Source organism: Equus asinus, chromosome 2 (genome assembly GCF_041296235.1).
Source record: "Equus asinus isolate D_3611 breed Donkey chromosome 2, EquAss-T2T_v2, whole genome shotgun sequence".
NCBI classification, from domain to species: Eukaryota; Metazoa; Chordata; class Mammalia; order Perissodactyla; family Equidae; genus Equus; species Equus asinus.
The window spans coordinates 88,914,739-88,941,752 of NC_091791.1; the positions used below are offsets into that span (position 1 = coordinate 88,914,739).

General features: G+C 50.0%; 1 protein-coding gene across 2 annotated transcripts in view; it reads left to right on the forward strand.

The window, feature by feature from the left end:
- FRMPD2 (FERM and PDZ domain containing 2) overlaps positions 1–27,014 on the forward strand; it is a 119,224-nt gene that overhangs the window by 83,621 nt on the left and 8,589 nt on the right. The window contains exons 19-29 of one of the 2 annotated variants that reach the window (XM_070493502.1): positions 66–173; positions 266–382; positions 3,297–3,502; positions 7,113–7,217; positions 8,273–8,366; positions 9,187–9,272; positions 11,097–11,244; positions 13,161–13,375; positions 14,293–14,391; positions 19,157–19,503; positions 25,876–26,153. In XM_070493502.1, coding sequence (XP_070349603.1) covers positions 66–173; positions 266–382; positions 3,297–3,502; positions 7,113–7,217; positions 8,273–8,366; positions 9,187–9,272; positions 11,097–11,244; positions 13,161–13,375; positions 14,293–14,391; positions 19,157–19,503; positions 25,876–26,153 — 1,803 coding nt within the window. Of the gene's footprint in view, positions 1–65; positions 174–265; positions 383–3,296; positions 3,503–7,112; positions 7,218–8,272; positions 8,367–9,186; positions 9,273–11,096; positions 11,245–13,160; positions 13,376–14,292; positions 14,392–19,156; positions 19,504–24,918; positions 26,154–27,014 lie in introns of those variants that run through there. The other variant, XM_044759592.2, reaches the window with a different exon arrangement.

Below are 27,014 nucleotides of genomic sequence, written 5' to 3' on the forward strand. Positions count from 1 at the left end.
CAAATAACCTAACCTCTCTGAGCTGTGAAATCATTCCCATCTTATGAAACATCATTGGATTACAGGTTTTGTCATTAATGAGGGAGAAGATGCAGATGAAGTTGACCCTGGCATCTTTATATCTTCTATTATACCTGGGGGACCAGCTGAAAAAGCTAAAAAGATCAAACCAGGTACATCTTTTTGAATTGCCAGAGACACTGCTTTGAGGAACGGCTCTTTCTTATTTCCCTGATGGCATTGTTGAGATGTTTTCTTTTTCCAGGAGGGCAGATACTAGCCTTGAATCGCATCAGCCTGGAGGGCTTCACGTTCGACATGGTTGTTAGAATGATTCAGAATTCTCCTGACAACATAGAGTTAATCATTTCTCAGTCAAAAGGTATGTCCTAACCTGGTTTCAGAAGCTGGAGAGTCTCCCTTATCTTCAGGGGTGCATTTTTACCCCTGGATTAAGTGGTAAGATGGGTAATGGATTTTTAAGTCCATGAAGGGCTTTGCATTGCTTTCCTCGTGGTGGTGGCTTCCTGAGAAGCAGTATCGTGGCAAAGATCAGAAAGCTCAGCAATTTCAGGGGCCAGTGGGCTCTCCCGTTGCTTGTCCTTCCGAATGGGTGCAGCCTGCTCTGGTTCTTGATTAGACGTGGCCAGTGCAACCGTTGTATTGTTTCTTGTCTACATGTCTTGCATGACACTCTTTGTCATGCAAGTCCTTTTGAAAGTGACCGCTCCAGCATTTCTAATAGCTAGGGCTTAGGTGTGGCAATCAGGTGGGAAGGAGACAAGGCTAGTGTTCTTGAGCTGAACTCGCATAGCAAGCATGCTCTTCTTACTTAAGACAGGGCATGAAAGGTCAACTAAGAGTAAAGCTGTGTTTTTTTTTTAAGAAGCTTTTTTTCATCCTTTAGATAAGAGCAACAATCGCCTATATCAGAACATAATATTATTATGCTTATTTGGGGCAGGATTAGGGGGTTGATGGAGATGATTGGGCATGTTAACCTCCCCTTCCCTCCCAGTTACTGGGCACCGCCACTGCTTTTTGACTGGATGATCCTGTGTTTAACAGCAGACTACTGCAATCCAGGCTTGTGGATTTCCTCTTCACGCTCCAGGGTTGTTGTACAGTTTCCCCTTATGTATAGAAATGCTTCACGTCACACCAGCTAGCATTTTCTAGATCCTAAATGTGGGCACCCCATTTGCCTTGCCTGATGAAAACCATGCACTCTTTCACATGTGCACGCCATCGCCAGATGGCTTTCCCATGTGTTGTAGTTGCCCCTGGTCCAGAAGCCGTGGGGAGATAGGAGATGGCAAAGCCGGGGCCTCAGCCACACACCTTTCATCCTGTGGTTGGAACTGATTTGGGGGCCTGCCCTAGCACTTTGCAACACCAGCCCCTGTGCACTGTCTCTGTTGAGTTTGCCAGCATTGTCACTGTTCTTCCCACAATATTTTAGCTCTTATTGCATTTTCCTCCACACTTGGCTCAGGTAGGACAGAAAGGAGCATCCGTTTTCATCAGGAAACACAATACAGCCGAGCTGGGATCAATTCAGTGTTGTTCAAGGATGGCCTGTGTGATGGCGGATGTCAAAAATTGGCACCCAAGCTCTGCGAAACTCAAACCACGGTCTCACTTTGGAATTTTAGATGATGGATTTCCCACAATGCCTGTAAATCAGGTGTCCTCTCACAATGCTGCCTCATCACAGTTGGGGTTCCTTACACAGCTGCTCCCGTTGCTGGAGGAAGTCATTTCCACAGTGACGCTGGCTGGATCACAGTGGGCAGAGGCTTGACCGCCATGAATTTCTATCTGGTTAGGCTGCTGTTTGGGCGGGCCATCTAGATTGGAGGTCAGGGAGAAGACAGATAACATTCTCATCATGAGCAGCCATCACTGTCTATGATAGGTGGAGTTTTAAGTACCCACGGAAGGTCTCCTAGCTTGCATTTCCATTAGGCAGGACACAAGTTGCACAGCTTGACTTTTTAATTCAATCGTAAGCCAGCCCCATCCTCATCTCTCGTGGAGGCTGTGGGAGAGAAAATGAACAGATACTTACAACATTGCCGGAAGGACAGTGGCAGTAGAATCTGTGAGTGAAATGAATAAGGTCTTACGGAACAGTGGCCTCAACACTCTCTACTAAATACCTTTAGGTTTGAATAATTCCAAATCTAATTCATTAAATTAAGTTCACACAACATGTGAGTTGGGCACTTACCTGGGTGCTAATGAATCTGTATCAAAAGTAGTAAACCTACTCGTGTGTTTATATTCCCAGATCTAAAGAAAATCTAACTATTATGCCTTCTTCCCATGTACACTTGTTGAGCAGCTAATATTAACACATTAACAGTAAATATATTTATTGAGGCTCTACTCTCTACTAAACTGTAATCTCTTTATCTTTCTCTCTCTCTACCTATATAAAAAATCTCTCTCTGTATGATCTCTAATCCTTACCAACCCTACAAGGTAGTTGATACTATCTCTTTTTTAGATATAAGGAAATTGAGGTCCAGAAATATTAACTACCTTTCCCAAGGCTTTCCCTATTGATCCCTGACCTCATGTTCTTTCCTCTGATCTGTGCCAGCTCAAGGGTCAGACATAGGGTTGATGGGGATCAGTGGCCCAGCCTTCACCCACAAGGAGTCCACAGTCTGGTTAGTGACAGGTACCCCAGAAGGACCTGACATGTTGGTCTTTGGAGCTGTGGTGTTTACAGGCGTGCTCAGCAGGGTTTCTGGAAGAGGCTGAGTTTAAGAGCAACACCACGCGCTGGTTGTGGGATTTGGGCAGGATCTCCATCCTTTTGACTCTGCTTTCTCATGTTTGAACTGGGATAAGACCTTCCTGGTGGGTATGTTGAAAAGATGGAAAGATACATATATGTGTGTTTATGTGCATTTGTATCGCTGTGTGTGTGTGAGAATATGTGTGTTTCTGGGTGTGTGAGTGTATGTGTATCTGAGCATGTGTGTGGTGCCCATCACATGGCAAGAACTTAATACAGGGGAACTGGCATTATTAACTCATGTAATTGCTCCTGTGTTTTCATAATTGGGTTGTGCAAACTCAATTTCAGTTTCAAAATCACATCCAGAATCTTCCGTTCTTCTGTTCTAATTGCGTCATCCTTCAGGAGGGGCTAAGTTCACATCGTCGCCAGCAGCTATAAAAGATCACTGCAACACTGGAGGAAAACAGTGCGCCCCACCGAGAGATGCCACCGAGATGTGAGCCTCTCTGAGCTGTTGACTTCTTCTTGGTGGTTTTTATAGGTGTTTGTGGAAATACCCCAAGCAAGGAGAAGAATAGCACAGCCCACTCTGGGGGCTTCTCTACAGACAGCCTGACCAATGGGCACCAGGGAGGCTGTTCATCACGCACACCAGACCAGGAGAGAAATACTGAAGAACTAGAAACAGCTCTGGCTCAGAGCTCGATGCCCGGGCGGAGCCCTCAGCTCTCCCCTCTGCCATTAAAGGTAATCCTCCCCTTGGTTCACTTTCTAGAATCTGCAGGAGAGAGAACAGACCATGGTGCCCAAGAACCCTGGCATCGAAGTCCCTCTTTGCTCTCTCTTTGCCATGTCGGGTGGATAGAGGGGACTAAACCCCTCTGGCCCTCAGTTTTCTCGTCTGAAACACGGACGTAAAGGCCTGCACTGCATGGTTGTTGAGAAGAACATCAAGGGGAAAAGGGCAGGCTCCCAGCCACAGGCCTCCATGTTTGAGCCTCCAGCATCCTTACCAGCTGATTACAATTATTACTGGTAATAACTGTGGTTGCAGGGCAATGCAGGGACAATCAGGCATCTCATATTCTTGGCATCTAGTTGGTCCTTGACTGCAACTCAATGGCTTTGCTGTTGACCGAGGAGGAAGAAGACAGAGGCTGGCTTTGGTGTGCAGAGAGCTGTGTGCTTCAGTCCCGGGCCGTCCCCCTCCAGCTGTGTCTCCTTAGACATGGGGTGGAATGGTCTCCTTTTGCCCCTTCAGACCTTTCTTTTTTCTGCCTGGGGACCCTGAAGGCTGATGTTCGTGGACTGTGTCAGCTCTCTGTCTTCTGATTGGCTCTGCCCCCCAGAAGCCCTGTGCCTAGAAAAAACTCCTTGTTTTCCTTTCCTCTCACACGACTACCCCACACACAGCACTTCTGACACCAGATGTGTGGGCTTTCCTCGCCAAGCAATTCTGACACTAGCTGACGCGAGTCGGCGCCAGATCCCACGGGGCAAGGGCTCAGTCCCTCAAGACTGCCCCCACTTCAGATGTCAACTGCAGGTGGTAGGTCCCCAGGTGACACACACTTCTGACTTGGCTACAAATTGAGGTTCCCACACCCCTTCCTTGGGTTTGGTGATTTCCTGGGTCAGCTCACAGACTCCGGAAAACTTGTTATTGCTGGTTCATTACAAAGGATGTTTTAGAGGGTACAAGTGAACAGCCAGATGAAGAGAGCTGTAGGGCGAGGTCTGGAAGGGTCCTGAGCACAGGAGCCTCTGTCCCCGTGGAGCTGGGGTGCACCACCCTCCTGGCACGTAGATGTGTCCACCAACCAGGAAGCTCTCTGAACCTTCTGCTTTTGGGATTTTCGTGGAGATTTCATCATGTAGGCAGGAGCGATCATTAACTCCATCCCCAGAGGATGGGGAAGAGGGCTGAAGTTCCAAGCTTCTAATCATGGCTTCATCTTCCTGGTGACTGGCCCCCATCCCGAAGCTGTCGAGGAGCCCACCAAAAGTTGTCTCCTTAGAACAAAGAACACTCCTGTTATCCAAGAAATTCCAAGAGATTGAGGAGCTCTGTGTAAGATGCTCCTGGCATTGCTATCACTCAGGAAATTCCAAGGGATTTGGGAGCTCTGTGTCAGGCACCATGGTCAAAGACCAAATACTAGAAAAAAATATGCTCCCAGTGCTCTTAGTTCTGAGGAAATGACAAGGGTTTAAGGAGCCGTGTGCCAGGACTGGGGGCAGAGGCCAATATATATATTTTCTATCATTTCACACCTTGGTGGGAGCCTGAAGTTGGGGGACGAGCAGGGACAGACTTGTTGCTCTCTCCCCGTGCTCAGGTTGGCGGTGTCCCTCTCTCGAAGAGCAGAGCCCCTATCAGCTGCTCTTTGCTGTAGGACTGCTCTCTGGGTTGCATCGGCCCCTCCCTCCGCTCACTCCTTAGGCTCAGAGGAGGTAGCCACCCACTGTTCTAGACCTAGGCTACTTGGCTCTCCTCCTTGGTTTCTCTAAATGCTGCCAGCACCCTTGAGATCAGGCCTCACACGAGCTCTCCTCCACCCCCCAGGTTGATTGTGTGCGCTTTCTCTTTCTTGCTGGGACTCTGGTTCACACAGGCAAGTTACCCAACCTCGCTCGACTTCATTTTTATCTTTTATAATAGAGGTGACCATGCCTGTCCACAGACCTGTGGAGATGCAAGTGCCCAGCACCTGGCTGGCAGTAAGGCTCCATGAATGCTAGTTCCTTTCTAACTGGCCACGGGGCTCAGCTGGATGGTGCATCCCAGGAAGAGCCGGATGAGGGATCAGCAAGAGCATAACGCTAAAAGCAGACATTGATAGAGTAATTAACTGGGTGTCAGGCAGGGTCCTGAGCGCTTGTATGCGTTACATCATGTAAGCTTCATTACGAGCCTCTGAGATAATTACTGTCATCAAGCCTTTTCATAGGTGGGGTCCTGAGGCACAGAGAGGAGAAGAACATGCCCATGGTCTCTCGGGGAGTAAGTGGCAGAGCTGGGATTCCAACCCAAGGAGTGGGACTCCACGCAGCAACCTCCGCCCCAGGGTGGCCCTTCAGAAGGCCCCCTTTGCAGGAATCAGGGCCCAGATGGCTTTGCGTGGGGGCCTCTGGGGCAGCGCACCTGTGAGCTGGTCTTTGATGGGTAGTTGAGGGGAACAATGGTACTCTAAGGTCACAGCTGACCACGGCACAGGATGCGGAACCTGTCCAATCCAGGCTCTGCTGGGGCACGTGGCCGCTTTGCGGGCAGGTCACCTTTGATGGCATAGCCCAGTGTACACTCACACTTGGGACCTCACCCTCAGTGGTTGCTTTACTCTTTGAAATTTAAAATTTGGACAAGACACCTTGCCCGGCCGGTGGGTGTGGAGTGTCTCTGGACAATCGGGGACTTGTCTGTTACTACACCGGTCTCTTTGGAACCTCTTCTGTGGGGTTGATAATTTTTTGGCTCCCTCTAGCCTGTTTATTTTCCTGTGTGTTATTGTATTTTCCAACATGGTGGACCAGGAAGCAGCTAAGCAAAGGCAGATAGGGCCCAACGCTGGGAGTATGGGTGGCTGCATCTTCTGGGCACAGCTCGTTAAAAGTCTCTCCCCCACTAGACAGTGGGTCAGTCTGGGCAGGTCTGTCTTACCACTGCCATCTCCCGCACATGCACTGTGCCTGCCACAGAATAGGTGTTCAACTAACGTTGTCACGTGATTGGATGAATGAATAAACAGATCCTACACGGTTATTGTCATAGTTCACAGCAAAATGCCTGGCACGTGGTAGATAATTCTTCTCTTCTGTCCTGCCCTCAAGCCTTCAACCACTGAAAGTGGAAACCCAGTGCAGCTACTCTTGCTAGGGGTGGTTGAAGGTCTTCCTGAGGTTTTCTTCTTATTAAGAAGCTGCTGTGTGTCTGGTGTCCAGCATGCTATCACTTGGCTGGTGACATGTGTGAAGCCACCGGGAAGTGCCTGGATGACTTCATGTCTCATGATGATATTTGCATCTTGAGTGGAAACAGGAGGGGACCTCCATTTATTGAGCCCTGTTGTGTGCTGGGCATCATTCACAGCCACAGTTAGAAGGAGATCTCTCATTCTAGTTCTGTGGATTGGGAAACTGAGGCTGGAGAGACCAGAAGACTGGTCCAGGGTCACACAGGGAGGAGCTGATAAAGCTGGGAATGAATCTGCTGTTGGCCCAGCCCTCAAAGTAATGTGCCTTGTGGTGTGCAATGCTCCCAGCTCCTGAGAGCAGCTGAGAGCTATGAGGAGCCGTCTGCTAAGGCATAGTGGGTACCTTTATGCCTTCCTTACTTTTGTTTGTTTGTTTGGGGCAGGGTGCTGGTTCTTCTTGTCCTCCATCACCTTCAGAAACCAATGCCAGTGAAATCTACTTCGTGGAACTGATTAAAGAAGACGGGACGCTTGGATTCAGCGTGACTGTAAGAGTTGTTAGGAGAGCTTGGAAAGTAAACAGTTGAAAAGACGTTCACTGGAGCCTTGGTGGGCATGCCACTCATATGGTGACAGCCTCTTGATAATGTGCTCCCTGGGTGCAAGCAGCACGTGGGAAGTGGGTGAACCAGGAAAAGCAGTGGGGGCCTGCATGGGAGATGGGAGTCCAAAGACAAACTGGGAGACACAGGGCAAATGTGGGACGAGCAGGAAGTGCAAGCAGTGGGGCTGGGATTGGGTGATGGGTCCTCACTCTGCGGTTCCCAGGGACAACAGGGAGAGGGCAGCAGGGCTGCAGGGACAGAGGCTGAAGGGGAGTGGAGCAGTCCACGGTCATCTCGAGCGCGGTCACCATGGAATCTGGTGCTCATGCCTCCAAGACCAGGACAAGGTCAGGTTGGCAAGACCTCCGTTCAGGATGAACACTTTGCATTTGGTTTTGAGCTCTATCTGGCAGACCCTGGAGGAAGGAGGAAAAACCCTGTACAAGAACGATATAATCCCACCAATGTAAAAAATCTGTAGTTTTGTGTGTATACATGCATGAAGAAATTAGAAGTCAGAAGATAGAGATCTTTATCTAGTGACCTGTAGGGATGTTCACAATCTATTATTAAGAGGAAAAAAAAATAGGAAGGAAGTGGCAGAATGTTGTGTAGTTTAATTCTACTTTTGTAGCCACAAATCAACACATGAGCATACAGGACATGCCAGGCAGCAGCCTTTGGGCCTGTGGCCGGATCCACCAATGCTGGTCACTGCTTGTGGAGAGACGGTGTGGTGCGTTGCTGTGACTCTGCCTTCTGAGCACCTGCCACGGGCACATGCTGGGGTTTGAGAAGGCACAGCTCCCCTGCCCAGCTCGTTTTGTTAATACTTCTCCTGAGCACCGAACCTTCCTGCTCAGGGGATAATATGGCCCAAACAAAGAAGTGGATATATGAGATGGTGTCGCATGGAGATGGATGGAGTGGCAGGCGGGTGGGAGTGGCCCTCCCAGGACGGGACAGACGGGCGGTGACTTTTTCACTGTGTTTTCCAGGGCGGCGTTAACACAAGCGTGCTCTATGGAGGTATCTACGTGAAATCCATCGTTCCTGGAGGCCCGGCTGCCAAGGAAGGGCAGATCCTGCGGGGTGAGGCATGGCGTCCCGCTGGGGACTCTGTGCTCTGTGGTGTGACGAGCCCTGGCCTGGGAGGTGCAGCCTGAGACCTCGGACAAATGGTGGTTCTCCAGGTCCTGGTTTCCTCACCTGGAGAAGGGTGATTTGACCCGGCCCGCCCCCTTGATAGGTTAACGTGGGGATCACAGGTTTGTCGTGGCGCACTGGGAAGCATAAGGTGATTTAGAAATATGAGAGTTTCAGTAAGCTTGTTGCTGTTTGGCCTTTGTGGGAGAAAGTCGTGCTTCCCGTGGAGGACAGAGCACACGTCGGTGGCCGCCACTAGTATGTGGGGGCGACACCGCCAGCCTCCTCTCTGCCCTTCCTCATGTCTACTGCTCAGAAGGAAGGGGGTTATTTTTACTCTTTTCCAGAACAGCCAGAATGGAGCTAAAAAGGGCACCTAAGATCTTATCTCCGTTTCCCCTAGTATTCCAGTGTCCCTGGCATCAACCAGGTCTCCTGGACCTTTGTGAAATAACGAGATCCTGGAGATATAAATATTATTCCTGAGCGACTTGAAAAAACGGTTTCACAGGCAAACAGGAGAAAGGATGAGGTTGTACAGAGCTGGCTCGACCGCTCTGTGAGCCAGGAATAGAGGGACTTCTAGATAGCTGACATGTGAAGGGGTTCCCAGAGGCCCTGGCCCTCAGGCCCAGGCAGGGCTCCTGGCAGCTCTGCTTCCTGCCTCTCCTCGGGGCTGCACGGAGGGGTGCTGGGCAGGGGCTTCCCGAGAGAGTCCTTCCTGCAGCCCAGGAGCCCGGGGACATGACGTCTGTCCCCCTCCCAGGTGACCGGCTCTTGCAGGTGGACGGAGTGAGTCTGTGCGGCCTCACCCACAGGCAGGCCGTGCAGCGCCTCAAGGGTTCTGGGCAGGTGAGTGCACCGTTCCCGGGAGCTGCTCTTCCTTCTAGAGATTTCCCAACAACTTCAGAACTGCAGTTGCCTCTGGTGGGGAGAAGGGGAGGTAGGTGGGAAACAAAACAAGATTTTTCTTGGTTTTCTTCTCTTTCCCTTCTTCCTTTTACTAACACTTTTCTATGGGGCTGTTGAACGCGGGAGGAAGCAGATAGTCCCAAGCAGAAAGCCTTACCCTCTATAAATAGCCTTGAAGAGCTTACTTGTCACTTGCCTGCATTCTGGAATCAGACAGCTGCACAGGGCTGAGGGAGGGAAGCGACCTCTCTGGCCTGGCTCTGGCCGCCCGCTCATGCTCTCTGCTGCAGCCCCATCTGACCAGTGCTGCCTTCTGCTCCCAGGCCCCGTCACCCAGCTGCCTTTGCACGTGCTGCCACCCCTCCCCCAGTTCATGCCGTTCCCAGCACCCTGTGTGATTAAGGCCTCACTGTCCTGGGATTCATATCCCAGTGAGGTAGAAATTCAAACGCCAAGAGCCAGTGGCGTTCACCCATCCTGTTCTCCCTGTTCTGTGCAGCCCAGGCAGCCTCTGGATGTTATCATGCTGTTTTCCGACCTCTGCCCGGGGGTGGGAGCCTTTACTTGCCCCAGTGTCCTAAGCCACAGGCCTAGCATCACCCTCTTGGTAACAGGGAAGTCGGCAGAGACAGAAGGGACTCCTGGAGGCCTTCTGGCAAACCAAGGGGCGGAAGGGCCCCTTTTTGCTTTCTTTCCCAAAGCGGTCTTCTGGTTTGTGGTGGGAGTTACTTAACGCTGGTGACCTTCACTGACGTATCTTGAGAACAGAGTCACAATTTATTAGTCCTCTCTGTTCTTTAGACCTTTGCTAATGAACATGGTTAGAGAAGGTCCTTGGCCAGCCCACTGGCAGTGATGACAGGTAGGAATTGTCACTCTGGGGTGGTGGCTTGGTGCTGAATGACAGTTGCAGCAGAAGGATGTTGACAAGGCCAAGTCCCCTGAATGAAAGCTGAGCATTCCTAAAAAGCTTCCAGTTGATGTCTAGCCACTGGTTGTTGAACCATGCTTTGGGTAACAAGAGTGTACAGTGTGTGGGGAAGAAGGATGGGAAATCAAAGCAAAAAGAAAGGGCGAGGTCAGCTTGGCACAGCCCTGGGGTACCATGCTAGGGCGGTGGGCTTTAGGTGGTGGGAAATATTGGAGACTTTTAATCAAGAGTGTTGCATGTTCAATGTGTATCCGAGATCAATCCACGGGTACCCAGGAGGGGAGTGGACCAAAGGAGGAGAAGATAAGGTCCAAGAAGCAAAGTTAGCTGCAGCTTGCCACAGTCCAGCTGGGCACTGGCAGAAGATGAGGGAACGGAGGAGGGGGGAGCCCTGGGGAGACGTTCCTGATGGAGAACATGCAAGCCTTAGAAACCAGATGGTATTTGGAGGGCAGAAGGGGGAGAGCTGGACCACTGCAAGTGTGGCCCCTGGGAGGATAGTTGAGGGGTGGTTCCATATTCTATGAGAGCAAATGCAAGGTAGGAGTGTTTTAGGCAGGATGGGGAGAAGATGGGGAAGTGAGGGCGAGAGAGAGGAAGAAGATGAATTTGAAGTGGAGGTACATGTGTTACTTCCAGGAGCCTTTCTCCAACAGGCTGTTGGAAATATAGCTCTGGATCCCCCAAAATAGGCTAGATTGGAGATTTTGATTAGACATTCAAATGAAGCAGCTGCTGGAAGTATCAGAAAATTAAGAAGCATTTACTGGGTGAAGGGAGAGCCTCCACGTTGCCATGAAGTGTAAATTGAGTCTGTCTACTCATCCTTCTAGGTGGTAAGACTGGTCTTAGAGAGAAGAGGCCCCAGGACCGCACAGCAGTGTCCTTCTGCTAATGACAGGATGGGAGACGACTGCACGGCTGTTTCCTTGGCAACAGCCTTGCCTGGCAGGCCCGCAAGCTGTGTCTTGGCAACAGATGGTGAGAGAAGAGAGAATTGAGTGTTACTATTGTCGTGTCATCCTGCGCGCCTTTTGAATTGTCAAGTCAAACGGGAAGCAGGAAGGCTTCCTCTGGGTTCTCAAAGGATAGTGAGCAGTGGTGGTCGTGACGTGGCCGCCTTTCTGACACGGTCAAAGTCAATCTAATGGAATATGTCTCTGGAAAAAAAAATGCATTGTCCTAAAATGATCACCAGGCATCATTCTGCCCCCAAGCCTTCTGAAGTTTTCTGCTCAGCTGCCAGAATGTTTCTGTTTAAGTATTTAGGGATGAAATCAGAGTGAAAGTGTCATGCGGTTTTTGAGCAAAGCTCCACATTCCAGTCAAGACACTCCTAACAAAAGATCCGAGGACCGATGAGGCTAGTTTGGGAGAGGAAGGTGCTCAGAAATAAGGCTTATTATTAGCTTCATTCAAAAAAGCAAACCTACAGTCTGTTTATGGGGGGTCATTGTGCATCTCCTGATGGGGTGCTTCTCTGCATCTCCCTGAGATTTTGCTTCCTGCTAGGAAAACCTTTGTTCCCTTAGCATATCATGATTTGGAGCTTAGCCATTTTTCAGTGTCTTTATAGAGATTTTCCTGAAGGTGTAAATCAGGTAGAATGCAAGTGACATGCCACGGCGAGTGACGGAGTTGGGTGGAGGAGGGACACGTGCATAAAGCAAGTCTGTTTCCTATTTCATTGCTCTTCTGCTCACTGCAGTGAGGGCCTTTGGGCAACTGACTATAAAATAAGCCTAGATGACAGCGATGGGGAAACTGGTCATACGACACAGCAGGACCTAAAAGCTTCTGACACTTTTGTTCTTGTCCTGAATCAAAGTGTACATCAGGGCTCTGTCCCTCTATTGACTGATTGCCAACTGAATTGGTGAAGGCGGACTAGCGGGGGCCCTGGAGGCCTCCTGGGCTGTCGGATGAGCGAGGTTCCTGAGGCTGTGCCCATCTCTGGTGCCCAGAGGCAGCCGCTTTGTCTTATGGTCAGTTCATGCGGCTGAACAAACAGCAGCTAAAATGTTTCCACAGAGTTGACCATAATTGTCTCCATGGTCTAATCAAACAAAACTTTGTTTCAAGTATGCTAAAAAAATGATTGAGGTGCAAAGGAGTAATAGGAATATATGTGATACAAGTTTTTCTAAATGATGCTGGCATAACGTGTATGTCTATAAACTGTATCTTTACATGTAAACTTTGTCCACTTACCTATAATGTGGAAGCTACTTGCCACACATGGCTACTGAGTATTTGAAATGTGGCCAGTCCAAATCGGTAAAACACATACTTGATGTTTGAAGACTTAGTTCATAAGAAGAATGTAAAATATCTCAATAATTTTTTTCATATTGATTACATGTTGACATGGTAATATTTTAGATATATGGGGTTAAATAAAATATAAGATTCAGTTTACTTTGCCTGTTTGCTCTGACTTTTTATTTTATTTTTATTTATTTATATTTTTTGAGGAAGACTGGCCCTGAGCTAACATCTGTGTCCATCTTCCTCTACTTCATATGTGGGATGCCTACCACAGCATGGCTTGCCACGGGCTGCCATGTCCGCACCCAGGATCCGGGCCAGCGAAGCCCGGGCCGCCGAAGCCGAATGTGCGAACTTAACCACTGAGCCACCGGCCCGGCCCCTGCTCTGACTTTTTAAAGCATGGCTATTTAAAACGTGTGGTTTGCCTTTGTAGCTCACAGTCTATTTCTACTGGACGGCACTGATCTAGAGCATGTATAACGGACTCTGTCATAAAAATTAGCAGCATGAAATCTCTTTATGTAAAACAGAAATAATTCAGCTACTGGAAAGTTTTCGTTTGGAGGCTGATCCGTTTCATTTGTAATCGACTGAAGGATTTATCTTGTTCACGCCGCACGATACAGGTCCTACGTTTGAAGTCACGCTGAGAAAGAACGCCAGTGGTCTGGGCTTCAGCTTCACGCAGATGGAGAGAGCCCGCTGCAGCCATCTCAAGAACGATCTCGTGAGGATTAACAGGCTCTTCCCGGGGCAGCCGGCTGAGGAGAACGGGGCCATCGCGGCTGGCGACATCATCCTGGCCGTGAACGGGAGGCCCACGGAAGGCCTCGTCTTCCAGGTGGGGGGCCAGGAGGGAGGCAGCCCCGTGTGCAAGCTGAGGTCAACCATGCTGCACCCAGGCTCTCGCCCCGCAGGGAATGCTCCAGGTTCTTGAAAATTGTACTTGGAGCCTAGACTTTGAATGCCATTGGCAGAATATTCTCATTTAATTTTCCATTCCACTTCCTAAATGTCTGACCTTGAGTGGGCTTTGCTTTTAATTCGGTTCATAATGAAACTGCAGCTGAGGCCCTGGCTTCTGTGCCGGCTGAGGGTCTCCTCACACACATTCCGAGGGGGCTGACAGGGTGAAGGGACTGCAGTGGGTCCCTCTCTGCCCTTCGTCCCACGTCTCTGTTTAAGTTTACAGCTTTTGATGTATAGTATTGCACTGGTTATCCTGTGTGTGATAAAAAATATAATTAAAAAAAGAGAGCGAAAAGGGCACTTCTCAATGTTTATAGCACAAAATCGCAATGAAATATTATACGTTATCAGTCAGGGTCCTGGCGGAAAGTGGAGTCATTTGAGGAGAGTTTAAGACAGGTGTGGGACAGTAGTTGGGAAGCTCGGGGAGAGAGTAGAGCCCTGGGGCTGGGAACAGTGGCTGCAGTTCTGCACGCCCCTCAAGTCCAAAGGGGTATGGGAAGGGGAAATTAGCCAACCCCAGCAACTGAGAGCTGGGCAGAGCAGACCCTGCCATTTCCAGCCAAGCACTGTGCATCGCCTTTGTGGGAGCTGCATGCCGGCGGCCTTGGCTCCTTGCACGTTGGGAGGTCAGGCCCACAGTGGTGTTCTCCAAAGTTCTCTGGAGCAGAGAAACAGATCAAGGTGAGGGGTGGAGGGGCCAGTGCCAACGAGATAGCTGGGAGCACAGAGGAGGAGCCCAGCGCTGGGCCCGCCCCACCTCTAACCGCAGAGTGTGGTTTCTCCTAGGAGGTGCTCCATTTACTGCGAGGGCCCTCGAAGGAAGTCACACTCCTGCTGTGCCGCCCACCCCCAGGTGCGCTGCCTGAGATGGACCAGGGATGGCAGGTAAGGGTGGCGCCCTCCGCTCTCTCAGCACGCCTCGTGCTCAGGCACCCTGCTCTTGTCTGCTGGGTCCTGAGGAGCCCAGCTCGGCGTTAGCTCGGGCTCAACACGACCTCTGCCTGCTGGGGCGGGGGAAATAGCTGGTCCCCAGCCTCCATCAGTCTGTGGCCGTTCCTGAGGCCCTGTCTCTGTCTTCTCCTTCCCCTCTTGCTCCTGCCTCTTTCCAGCTTGGGGTCTTCTGAAAATGGTTACATGTTTAGAACGTGGCTGTGAAACTTCTAGAGCCAGGCTCCCTGGCAGCCCAAGGATCAGAGAGGGGAAACCCAGAGCAAGGGGAGTAGGTGTGAAACCAGAGGGAGGGAAAGTAGGAATTTCCATTGAGAGGAGTGAAGTGGAGAACAGGCTGCATGGCCACCCTCCCAAAGCATGAATTAGACACGCATGGTCTGGTGCAAAGAAAAGAGGCTTTAGAATCAGGAAAATTCAGGATGTTTACCTTGATGCCTGTGTTAGTCAGGTTATCCAGAGCAATGTGTATGTGTATCTACAGGGTCTCTAACTCTGTATCTCTATCTCTATCTACATAGAGAGAACGATTTTAAGTGATTGGCTCATGTGGTTGTGGGATTGTGGGGGCTGGCTGATGTAAATTCTGCAGGCTAGGCTGGCAGGCTGGAAACCCAGAGAGGTGTGTATGGTGCAGTGTGAGTCCTAAGACAGTCTGAAGGCAGAATTTGTTCTTTTTTGGGAGATCTCAGTCTTTTTCTCTTAAGGCCTTCAACTGATTAGATGTGACCCACCCACATTTTGGAGGATGATCTGCTTTACTCCAAGTCTGATTTCAATGTTAATCTCATCTAAAAGATACCTACGCAGAAACATCTAGACTAGTGTTTGACAAAATATCTGGGTACTGTGGCCTAGCCCAGGTTGACACATAAAATTAACCATCACAGTACCACCTGTTGGGTGCCCGGGACACAGACTCTGTTGCAGAGATTCAAGCACAGGAAGTTTGTGGAGCCAGATGTTGGGAGCACCTGGGGAGGGTGACGGGAGCAGGGAGCAGGGCTGAGTGGAAGGGAGGTGAATGAGGCACAGCTGCACAGATGCTGTGGCTGACACAGGGAGCTCTGGAGCTCGGATGGCCCCTGGGAGCTGTCCTGACCTGGGGCAAGAAAGCCCATGCCTTTGGTCCCCGTGGGAGGGGCTAGCTGTGAGCTGTCCTGGCAACTGGCGGATGAGAGCCTCAGTCCTGGAGAGGGGTCTTTGTGGGCACCCCAGAATCACCCGCACCTGCTCTGCCACTCGCTTGCTGGGCCCTGGGCACACGTCTACCGTCTCTAGGCCTCATGATTCCTTAGGTATAAGATGCGGATAAAATCAATCACTTATCATCACTGAGGGTGACAGTCACTGGAGACGGCATAGGGGATTTGGTGACCTAGATCCTCTGAATTCTTGGACTTGAAAAGTTCATTTGATACAGACTTAGGTGAGGAAAGAGCTATAGGAAGGAAATCCAGAAGCTGCCACTTTGGAAAAGAAGGTAGATGATGTGTTAAGTAACTGAACAGGGTGGGCGCAGGTCAAGTTTCACACACCCGAAGATCGGGCCAACGGGAAAGGCCAGGGACGCTGTCCTTCTGGCCTAGAGAATAGCTCCTCCCAGGAGAGCCCAGAAGAGCCTGCTGGGCAGGGCTTGGGTTGAGGTACTATGAGCTTGCTTTCTCTCTCCTCCTACCTGACAACCACATGGAATAGGAATTGCCATTCATTCATGCGGCTCCAGAGGTCAGATCGAAGACCAAGGAAAGAGGCATTTAGTTCATAAGTAGAAGAACAGTTATGAGAACGAGGCAGCCATGCAAATGCCTGGAGTAAGGTCATTCCAGGCAGAAGGAATCGCAAGTGCAAAGACTCTTGAGACAGGAATGAGCCTGGACGTTGAGAGACAGAAGATAACAGATGTGCCTGGACTGCAGTTACTGAAGGGGAGCGCGGAAGGGGAGGAAGTTGTAGCGGGAGTCAGGGGCCACATCATGCAGGGCCTTGTAGGCCTTGGTAATATGCTGATTCTATCCTGGCTGCAACGGGAAGCCATTGGGCTGGGAAGGGTGGGAGGGTGAGGGGTTAGCAGGAACGTGCCCTCGTCTGGTCTAGACTTTAGAAAGATCACTCTGGTTGCTGGTGGAGATGGACTGGAGCCAGTTAGCCAGCAGCCATTTGGGCAAGATATTATTGTGGCATGGACTCAGGTTGTAACAAATAGTTGGTAAGAAGTAGTTGGATCTTGGAAGCAGAGCCCATAGGATGACTTTTGGATTAGATGTGGGTATGAGGAAAGAGAGCAATCCAAGTTTGGCTCGAGCAACTGGAGGAATGGCGGTACCACTTACCAAGACAGGGCGTGCTTGGAGGGCGCAGTTTAGAACAGTCCACGAAGAAGCAGGAGTTCCTGACAGCACGCCAACCCGGAAAGTTTATGCAACAGCCAATGGAGATGTCCATCAGGCTGTTGTCTGCAGAGAACTGGCATGAAGTCAGGGCTGGAAAAAGTGGATTTGGGAATTGCCAGCAAATAACGTCATTTAAAGCCATGCAATGGAGGAGATCATCTTGGGGAAGAGTACAGATAAAGTCAAGAGGAGGGCTGAGACGTGAGCCGCGGGACACCCCAACGTGGGGAGGTCTGGTTCAAAGAGCCAGAAAATGAGACTGAGAACAAGGGGCCTGGGAAGTGGTAGGAAAACCAGGCAAGGGCAGAGTCTGGAGTAAACTCCATGCTTAAGTGAGTTAGTGAGTAAAGGATGCTCTCGAGACAGAGGGAGGGACCAACTATGCTGAATGAGATGAGGACGGATGACTGTCCTTTGGCTTTAGAAAGATGCAGGTCATTGGAGACCCTGATTAGAGCTCTTGCAGTTGAATGATGGGGATAGAAGCCTGGTTGGGGTGGGCACAAGGGAGAAAGGGGGAGATGAAGAGCAGAGAAATTGGGTGGCTGGCAGTTGGAGGAGGATGTTGGGGTGGGCATGCAGGCTGGTCAGTAGAAATGCTATGGGGAGGTGAAGGCTTCTATCTGAATGTGTCCACTCTCACTGTAAAGTAAGAGGCAAGGCTGGGGTGGGGCGATTGTTGGAGACTTGAGGAGAGAGAAGATGAGAGATAATTAGAGGGCAGAGAGAACAGGAAGCCGAATTTACTAAGGAAGTAGAGAAAGATTATCTGGCAGTCTCGAGTGCCCACTCGACATCTGCGCTCACACAGTTGACATTAGTCTGTGGCTCAGAAGCGGGCCACTGTGAAGTCCACATCTACTGTCACTAGGAGTTGGAGTTAAAATACAGCGCCTGGGAGTAACAAATGATGGAGGCAGACAGGGACAAGAGGCGGGAGCTCAGAGTTTCCAGTGTTTTTATGAGAGCGTTGGTGGGGCAGAAGCATGGAATCTCAGCAGAGTGAAAGGAAAGGGAGGACGTTGGTGGTAGGGGAGGGGGAGGCATGGTGAAAACATGGCGGGTCCATCGACGGGAACCTTGGAGAGGTCCAGGATTGCTGGAGAGTGTGTACTGGGGATGATGAGCCCGAAGGAGAGGAATAATTAAAGGTGAGATTTTGGAGGTCTCCCAAGGAGCATAAGAGAAAATATAACTGTGCTTACTGTTGATTTTTTACCTGATCCATTTTGAATTTTGATTTTTGGCATGCCCTTTATAAAGTACACTGTGTATCAGTAGCGTTGTAAGTGTTTATGGTTTATAATTAAGTAAAAGTTCCTATTTGGTGTGCATCCCCTCTCATTGCAGGGAGTAGCAATCAGAAAGGTGAGGAGACCTGTGTGCTGGGTGGCAGAGAAAGGTTCCCCTCTTAGAGGTGAGGGCTGGGGTGGGAGCTCAGCCCTGACGGCTTGAAAGTCCACACGCTCCCTTACACAGGGATGTAGGTCATGGAGTGGAAGTGCTAAAAGATAACTCTCAGGAAAAGATAAGATCCTGACTCTCACGTAGATGTAAAAATGAACGCATGTTGATGATTTGATACAAGTCATTCAGCGAGGAAACCAGGCAGACGTTAAAACAGGTTCAAAAGGGATTTCAAAGAATGACGTGTTTATTTTTACAGAGTTAAGCAATAGGAATGAATGCAGCTAGAAGCAGATAACCAGAAGGTTGTGCCGTAGACAGTGCACAGTTTCCTACAGAAGCATAGATTTTTTTTCCTGTAAAAAGTTGAGCATTATTAGCACGTCGTAGCGGGCCATCAGTCATAACCTAAAAGGCCCAACAGGGATGGCAGCAGTTGAGGAGAATCAAGTCATGTCTGGAGAAGTGAGGAGGAGAGCCAGGACCGGGCATCATGATGGGAGGGGCGACGGGGCTATGGAAATGGGCCATCTTGGATGGGGACTGATGAAGACACTGAGACTAAAAAGAATTCCCTATTGGAAAGTGGCATAAAGAGTCATTGTTACTTCTGTTTTCATATTTTCTAAGTTTTCCAAATTTTTTTTATTAAAAAAAATAATGTTCACGTTTATTGAGAGCTTCTAATGTCCCCAAGCTAAGGGGCTTGGCGATGGTTAAGTGTGTTGCTTAGGGCCCAGTGGGAGCTGGGGTCCTGCCGAGAGGGGACTGACCCCAGAGCCCATCTCTTAACTGCTCTGCTGTATAATCATATTAAAAAAATTACTTTTTAAACTAGCAATTTTTACATCTTGTTCGGTGTGCATCATGGATCCAGTAATCCTTGGCATTTCTTTGAATAGATACCCGTGCTCTCAGCAGACAAAGAATTCACCAGGGCAGCAGGCACTGACTCAGAGCAGAGCCCCAGCCTGGATCAAGAGGACAGCCAGAGGGACAGTGCCTCCCTGGACACAGGGGAAGGCCTGGGTCTCAAGCCAGAGTCTTTCCAAAAGGCCATCAGAGAGGCCCAATGGGACCAAGATGTAGAGAGACCCTTGGCCACTTCCTTGCCGCGTCATCCTCAGGCCTCCCACCCTCACTTATGCAGACTCCACCAAGAACTGGATGCAGCGGCTCTGCCTACCTCTCTGGAAAAGGACGTGAGGCAAAATTGCTATTCCGTTTGTGATATCAGGAGACTTGAAAGGTAAGAATCACCATGCTTGCAGACATTTTGTAAACTGTATGCATTTTATTGCTGGAAATTACAATCGAGCAATCAGTAACGGCGCTCACTGCTTCCTGGGCCCAGCACTGTTCTCGCCACTGGGAGGGGAGGCGGAGACAAGAGGAGTGTAAGGTCTGGGGCTGCTGTAACCACAGCTTGTGAGCCTGTGGGAAAGCAGACCCCACCCCGTGGTCTTCGGATGCCCCTCGAGCCTACAGGCAGGCCTCGGGGTTTTCCCAGCGCACAAACCTTTGTCCTGCACCCCGCATGGCCCCTCAAAGCATTGTGGTGAGACAGAAGTCCCCTTGTATGCATCCTCATTTCTACTGCTAATACAATGCTTTACAATCAGCATCAGCTTTAGAGAAAAAACACATCTGCATCTTCAAAACCAGACTGAAACATTCACTCTAATAGCTATTTTTAACTTGGCCTCATTTTTGTGCCCCCTCTCCCCACCCAAGTATTTTCAGTTCTCAGTCTTCTTCTGATGGAAAACATACTCTTCGATTCCATTTGGCAGTATTTATTACACACACCCAAGGTGTGTGGACACCGTGAGGAGCAGAGAGCAGGGGACCAATACTGAGAGGGTAAGATACTGCTCCTAGGCGTGTGCTGCCTGGATGCCCGGGCACAAAGCAGCCAATAACCAAGAACACTGGTTTGTGTTTGGCGCTATAAAAACCCGTTGAGATTAGATGGCCCTTTTTTGTTGGTCATCTAGGAGACCGATAAGGGCAGATCTATAGGGACTGGCATGTGACATGAAGGAGGAAGCAGCCAGTGAAATGCAATTAGGCAGGATGAGATGTGTGACACCTGGGAGCCGGGCATACGTTCCTGAAAAGTGTTCAGATAGAATTTGGAAAAGAATACTGCACAGCCAAACAAAACCCAGCAAGGCTGCAAGTAGAAGAGAATGGGCAAGCATGTTCATGGGTGCGATTCATTTTCATTGTCTGAAAATGCATAAACACAGTGTATTTATAGTTCCTTACAATGCATTCGAGGCAATAATCGATATACTTGATCAGACGATAAAGGAAATAGCCCTCCGAGATTTATCCAAGGACAACTGTTACTGCGATCTTGTAGGGAATATAAGAGGGGCGGTGCTTCCCTGTAGGCATGGGGCCACTCTTTCAGATTTTTAAAGGTTTTACTGCCAGATAGTTTGGGGTGACGGACAGAGACCCGGAATACTGGGTTGTAAAGTGACTCTGGGTTTAGGTACAAGCCCGGAGTTTGACTTGTCATGTGCCTTTAATCTAATTTGGTGATCAATAGTTAATATTATTATTATTATTATATTAATCATTAGTATAGATAGTCACTGTTTCATTCATGGACTCACAGAATCTCAGGGTTATCCAATAAGAAAAGAGATCTAATCCAACTCATACCCCATGTGGAATCTCCTTTGTAACATCCCCGAAGTAGGGGCTGCTTTTGCTTGAGTACCTTCATGGGTGCAGAACTTGCTGCTTCTGATGGTGGCCCGTTTCATCCTCACAGAGTTCTTGAGAAAAAGTACTTCCTTATATGAAGGTCAAATGTGCCTTTCTCTGTCTTCTACTTGTAAATAGACCCCTGTTTCCTCTGACGTTTTTGTCATTCCCTTATTTTTTGCAAGAAACATCACATTATTTTACTTTTCTGAATCAAACTAAATTTGGCTTAATATCTCTACTCTCAAGGGTAGACCAGTTGTCCCAAATCTGCCATCCTTGGAGGCGGTTGCCCCCTCCTAGAATTACACAAGAGTCCTCAGGGCTACGTTTTTGCTGTATTTTCTCTCCCCTACTCAGGAACCTTTTTTTCCTCTGAAGGAAGGACTCAAACCATGTTAGCATCTTCTCCAACGGGACGTTAGCTTGCCCTTAATCACACATAGTTGGTGACTGCCCCCTACAGGAAGAAACGCATAGCACGTGCCCAGCGATCTCTGAACACAGTTCCCCCTATTCCTGGTGGGGTTGCGGCTCTTTGCAGACCCTCCCTTAGAAGTGTCTGCAACTCCCTTCTGAGGTGGCTGTCCCAGGCAATTGCCTCTTTGCTTCTCGCATCCGGGAGTCAAGCTCTCTTTCTGCACTTTGGAACAAAAAGAACACGGACTTCTTGATCCTACAACCTTGGTTTCAGCTTTCCCATTTACTAGTGTCCCTGGAGAGTAGACTTCCCTGAGCTGGAGGCTTCGCAAATGTAAACGAAGACCCCAACAATTCCACAGGGCACCGTGCAGGTCAACAGCGATGACGTGCAGAGCGCTGTCACAGAGCCTGGCACACAGCAGGAATGCAACACAAGTCAGGTTTCTTTCCCTTTCCTGAGCTATTTCCAACTAAAGGACAGATCCCATGAATTGCAATTCCCAGCAAATTGCCAGAATTTGCCATCTGCCAGGTGGCTACCTCCCAAAGCCGGGTGGCTGCCAGCACCCCAGCAAACCCGGAGTGTTCACGGAGAAGATGAGTGCCACTTTTCCTTCCTTGGTCTCTTCTCTTACCACACTGCATATCTAGAGACTGTACCATATAATAGTAGCTCTTTATGAAGTGTGTTATGATGAAGTGGTACAGTACTTTCTCATGGAGGGATGCTGGGATTGTGTGCCTGCCAAAGGGAGGACTTGGCACTTGGCTTGAGTGACATCTTATGCAGGGTTAGTTTCTAAAGTTAGGGCATAGAGCAGAAATCACATCAAGTCACATGACCCTCGGACATCCCTTCGGAAGATGTGATGTTCTCTGACCCCTGGTTTGGAGCAGGTCGCATTTTCTTTGGCTGAGCCTCAGATGAAGTCTGGTGGTTTGCGTTTATGGGCCATGCTGTCTGCAAAACGCTTACGTTTAAATACTGGCCTCATTGGAATGAGGGGATGGCAGAGTCAAGTCTCCCACTTACACTCATGGAGTGGAAAGTCAGTCATTGCAGAAGTTTTAAGGTTATTTCTCTCTCTCTCTTTGACTAGCACATGCAGTTAAATTTGTGTTATTAAATTACGTGTAGTTTCAGCAAGTAGCATTTGGTGAAAGTGATGATAGAAGTCTTTGTGGTTATTTAGAATGCAAAACCAAGGTGGAGTCCTGGAAAGGAAACCGAAGTCACTGCAGACCTTCTGGGAGGCGCTGCTCCTGGAATAGCAAAGGATGATTAGGAGGCTAAGGGTCTAACTCAGCTGCAGCTGCCCACCAGCTGCGACATCAGAGTAGCTGGGCGAGGCATGAGGCTGCCAGGTGAGTGGCGCTGTCACTCAGGTGGGAGGTCACCTGAAGTCGGAGCGTGACTGAGGGGAGTGTGTGAGGCAGATGCCCGCCAGGCACTATGGTCGTCAGTGTGGCAGAGCAGAGCCCGCAGCAGGCTGGGGCCTGGGCGCCATCTTTAGCATGGTTCTCTCCGCACGCCTGTGGGCTCCTTGGGAAACCTCCCCCCCAATACACATCTAGCCAGGCACACCACTCTGACCTCTCCTAAATATTGATCTCCAGCTCAGAACTATCATTTGAGCTTCAAACCCAACAGTCCACTGGACCTCTCTACTTGATGTCTTAGAGAGACGGCAAACTCGGCCTGCCAGATGCTCAACTCGGCACTGGCAGGAGCACAGGCCCCCAGCTCCTGGTTGCACTGGCCGGGGCTGACAGGGACGTCGGGTGGGGCCTGATGCTGGGGAACTGGAGAAGGCTGAGCCTCACGTGAAGGGAGACAAAACCTGAACTTTGCTGTGAGTTTACCCACAGTCAATAGGGCAGTTACAATACCTAGCAGCTCAGGCCTGAAAGGCTATCTACTCATTTGCCTTGTCTTCCTTGGAGGTGGACATGATTTTGGTGGCCCAAGTCCTAAAGGACAGATGTCCAGGAAAGTTTGGCACAGGGTCTTCCATCCTCAGTTAATATCCTGGAGCAAGCAGAGGCTTCACAAGGATTTCACTGACCTCAGAGCTGACCTGGCTCCTTCCTTGAAAGCGGTTGCTGCAGAGTTGCAGGATTTGGGGGGCCTGGTTCTGGGGCCCTGCCAGCTTGTGTTGGGGAGGCGGCTGGGCAGGGAGCCCGAGTAGGGTCTCCAGGGTCTCCTCGGGGTACCACCTGTCTGTACAAGGCTCCTTTTGTCAGATAGCTTGGGAGGGAGGGAATGAGGGCAGAGAGCAGCTGAGGTCATTGAGTGTTCTTGGGGGCGAGCAGAGAGCTCCCAGCAGCCTGACCCCTTCTGGCTTTAGATGGCAGTCCTGCTGCATTATTCCCAGAAGCCCTGAGCTGGCCTTGAGCCCTTGGTGAAGGACTCTTCCTCTCTACCTGGCGTGTCCACCTGCCACAACATCTGGCCTTGCTCTAAAGCCATGCCACTGTCCTCATCAAATTCCCCAAATCTGCAAGTCTTGCCCCTTCCATGAAGCAGGTTCTGCCTGGGGATTCCCAGGGGCTTTCTGGTACCTCTTCTTTCCTTGCTCACTTTTCCTCACGCCCACAGTCAAACTCCAGGTCAGATCTCCAAGAGCAGCTGGGGGCATGTGTGGAAGGAATGCCTAGGCCGTCCTCCCTGACTTGTGGTGAGATGATGGCCAGGATTTCACCGTGGGGACCACTGAGCCCTCTTCAGACCATCTGAGCCCCTTGTCTCTTGCCTCTCAGGCTGACGGGTCTCTGTGTGGGCAGGGCGGGTAGCCAGAGCCCCAAATCAAACCCAGAGAGCAAGGAGCTCGTTGGAAAGGTCGGAGGAGTTTGGTGGTGGGAGGTGAGGCGTGGACCATCAGGGGCTGCCCTGGCGGACTGCACGTGATGCCTCCTGCTTCTCCCTGGCAGGGAGGGAGGGACAGGCTCCTGCTGGGGGTCGGGGGTGGGGGCAGGTGGGCCTGGGCGACAGGCTGGATTTCTGGTTCTTTGACAAAACTTCCACGGTGTTCCCCTCTCTATAAGAAAACGCACTTTCTACATGATTCGGTCAACGGCTCTAAGGTTTTAAACCAATTTTCCTTCAAAGTGCTTAGCAATTTTTAGATATTTTTTTCTTAAAGTGAGTGTCCCTGGAGCGTACAGTCTCCTTTTCACTGGCACGAGTGTTGGTATATTTACATGAAATGCACATTTACTCGTACCCTGTGGCTCTCATGAGCAGAAATAATGTTTCTTCTGCAGCAAAATTCAGTTGGGACAGGTGCTTCGGCTCTACTGAGGAAGAGGGCCGGCTGTGTGGGGTTTGGGAGGTGCCAGAGTTGATTTTAAGGGAAAGAGGCATTTCAGGAAAGGGGGTCGGGGGCAGGGGCCACATAACAAAGCCAGCCCATTGATCTGGGGGTGGGGAAGAGGCTAATAATCAAGGATCTGGGTGTTTAGTAAAAAGCTTCATCTATGTGCACTTTTTTAGCTTTTCCTGCTCATCCTCTCTAATCAGACTCTCAACAGATATTTTCTGAGCACCTTCTCCGCATGTTTGAAGCTCTGTGCAAAATGCTCTGCCATCTACATGGACTGCTCTTTCCAATCAACGCGTGCGTGACGACCTCCAGGCAGCCCCTGGAAGGCTTGATCTTGTCGCTGTGGCATCTGCATCTTCATCGCCAGACGAGGAACCTTGCTGTTCATCTGCTTCCTGTGCCACACAGGGAGTAAATGTCACTCCAGCTGGCTGTCTCTCCGAATCAGGCACTTTTTCAGCGCTCAGAAAAGGACCTGATATTTGCACCAAGTGCTGTGAAGGTCACCTGCTTGAGTTGCTCCCAACCTCCTGCTCTAGCCCTTTCCATGTAATTCTTCTGTTGAAATGCTGATCATGATCATGGCGGTAATGATGGCGTCTCCTACTTACTGAGAACTTACCCTGCACCAGGAGCCATGGACGGCTGTGTCAGAATGATTTAATTTAAGCATCCCAGCAATCTTGTTAGTTTCTTGACCCTCCCCTTTTTCAGATGAGAAAACTGAGCTCCCAGAGAAGTTAAGAAACTTGCCCGAGGTCTGACCGACTCCCCACATGAAGGGGAGTCCTAGAACTGGGTCATATCTCTGGTTCGATGCTGTGCCCTCTGACAGGTCCCCCACAGTCTCCTGGGCTTGGTAAGGATCTCGCGCTGCTTCTATAACGCTGTGCTGCCTCAACCATAGCACTTACTACCTGGATTGTTGCATTTGTTCCCTGCTGGCTCTTCCCACTGAATCGGGCCTCCTCAAGGACAGGGGCCATGCCTTATCCACTGTTCATTTCCTGGTCCCAGAGATGTCTCTGGCAAGAACTGTTTGAACCCTAGCTGGCTCTCATCGTGTGTCATGATGAGCATCCTCAAAGGCAAGGGAAGGCGGGGAGAGGAATTTCTGATCGATGCTGGAAGATGCACGGGTTTCTGTTTTCTAGTCCAGAAGTGGACGTGGATGATGAAGGTGACGTGTGCCATCCACCTGAAGCCTCTTCTCCCACCACGGAGGATGAAGCGTATCCTACCATCAACTCTGCGTCAGAAGGCCGGCTACCCTGTGGAGAATGCTTGGAGGCAGATTCAGAGACCATCCCCTTGCCACAGTTCTGTTCTTGGGGTGCTCTCTGGGAGTCTTTGCCTCTGGAAGCGTCCATTGATAGTGAGAGCGAATGGCAAGATCTAGAGGAGGTCGTGGACCCAGATGATGGTGCCTCGGGTGGGTATCACTCTGTCTGGGTGGAATGAGGCTGGGCTGAGTTCCTCTAGTGGGACTCACAAGAGGCCACTTTGGCTAGGTTATGGTTCATGGGCATCATGCGTTTCCCCCTAGGGGTCACACATCATCACACCCGGCGTTTTCGCTGAGCACTTACCATGGTCCATGTTCCATGATAACAACCCTATAAGATAGAGTTATCACCATCCCCCTTTTACAGATGACACATTTGGGACTTTCTGGGGGTCCTACAGTGAGTAAGCGACAGAATTGGCATTCAACCCCAGGTCTCCCACTCCACAGACCACGTGTTCACTGCTCTCCTCTGCTGCCTCCAGCACTTGGCTGGACACCATCTCTCCTCGGGCCTCTCTCATTCGGCAGGCTGCTTGTGAAGTGCTGATTCCTGTTTTGCCTGCCCCTGCCCACCCCTGGGATAGATCTGATATTTCAGAGACGACTCATGGCATCATGTAATGGCGCCCTTCTTGAGCCACTGTGGCTCCACACAGTAAGCTCTTTCTTGTTCAAGAAAGTCAAACTGTTGACACAAGATGCCACAGAAGTTGGGACTGGGTCGCCAGGCTAGGGTCGGGTCCTACTGAAGAAGACGTGAGAGGAGTAGGGAAAACAAAAACCGTCAGACTGGAAATAGAGTGGGTGAAACTCTTGACGGGTTGGTGAGCCACCCAACTTTCTGTTAAAGTGCCTACAACATGCATAGTTGCAGTATTTAAAAAGGGCTGAATGTTCAAGAAACGTTCACATAAACGCATTTTCAGGGAGAATTGAAACTGACCACGGCATCGGCTTGTGAAGACTTAGTAATAACTGAAACACACTCATTCACTTTCATTCTCT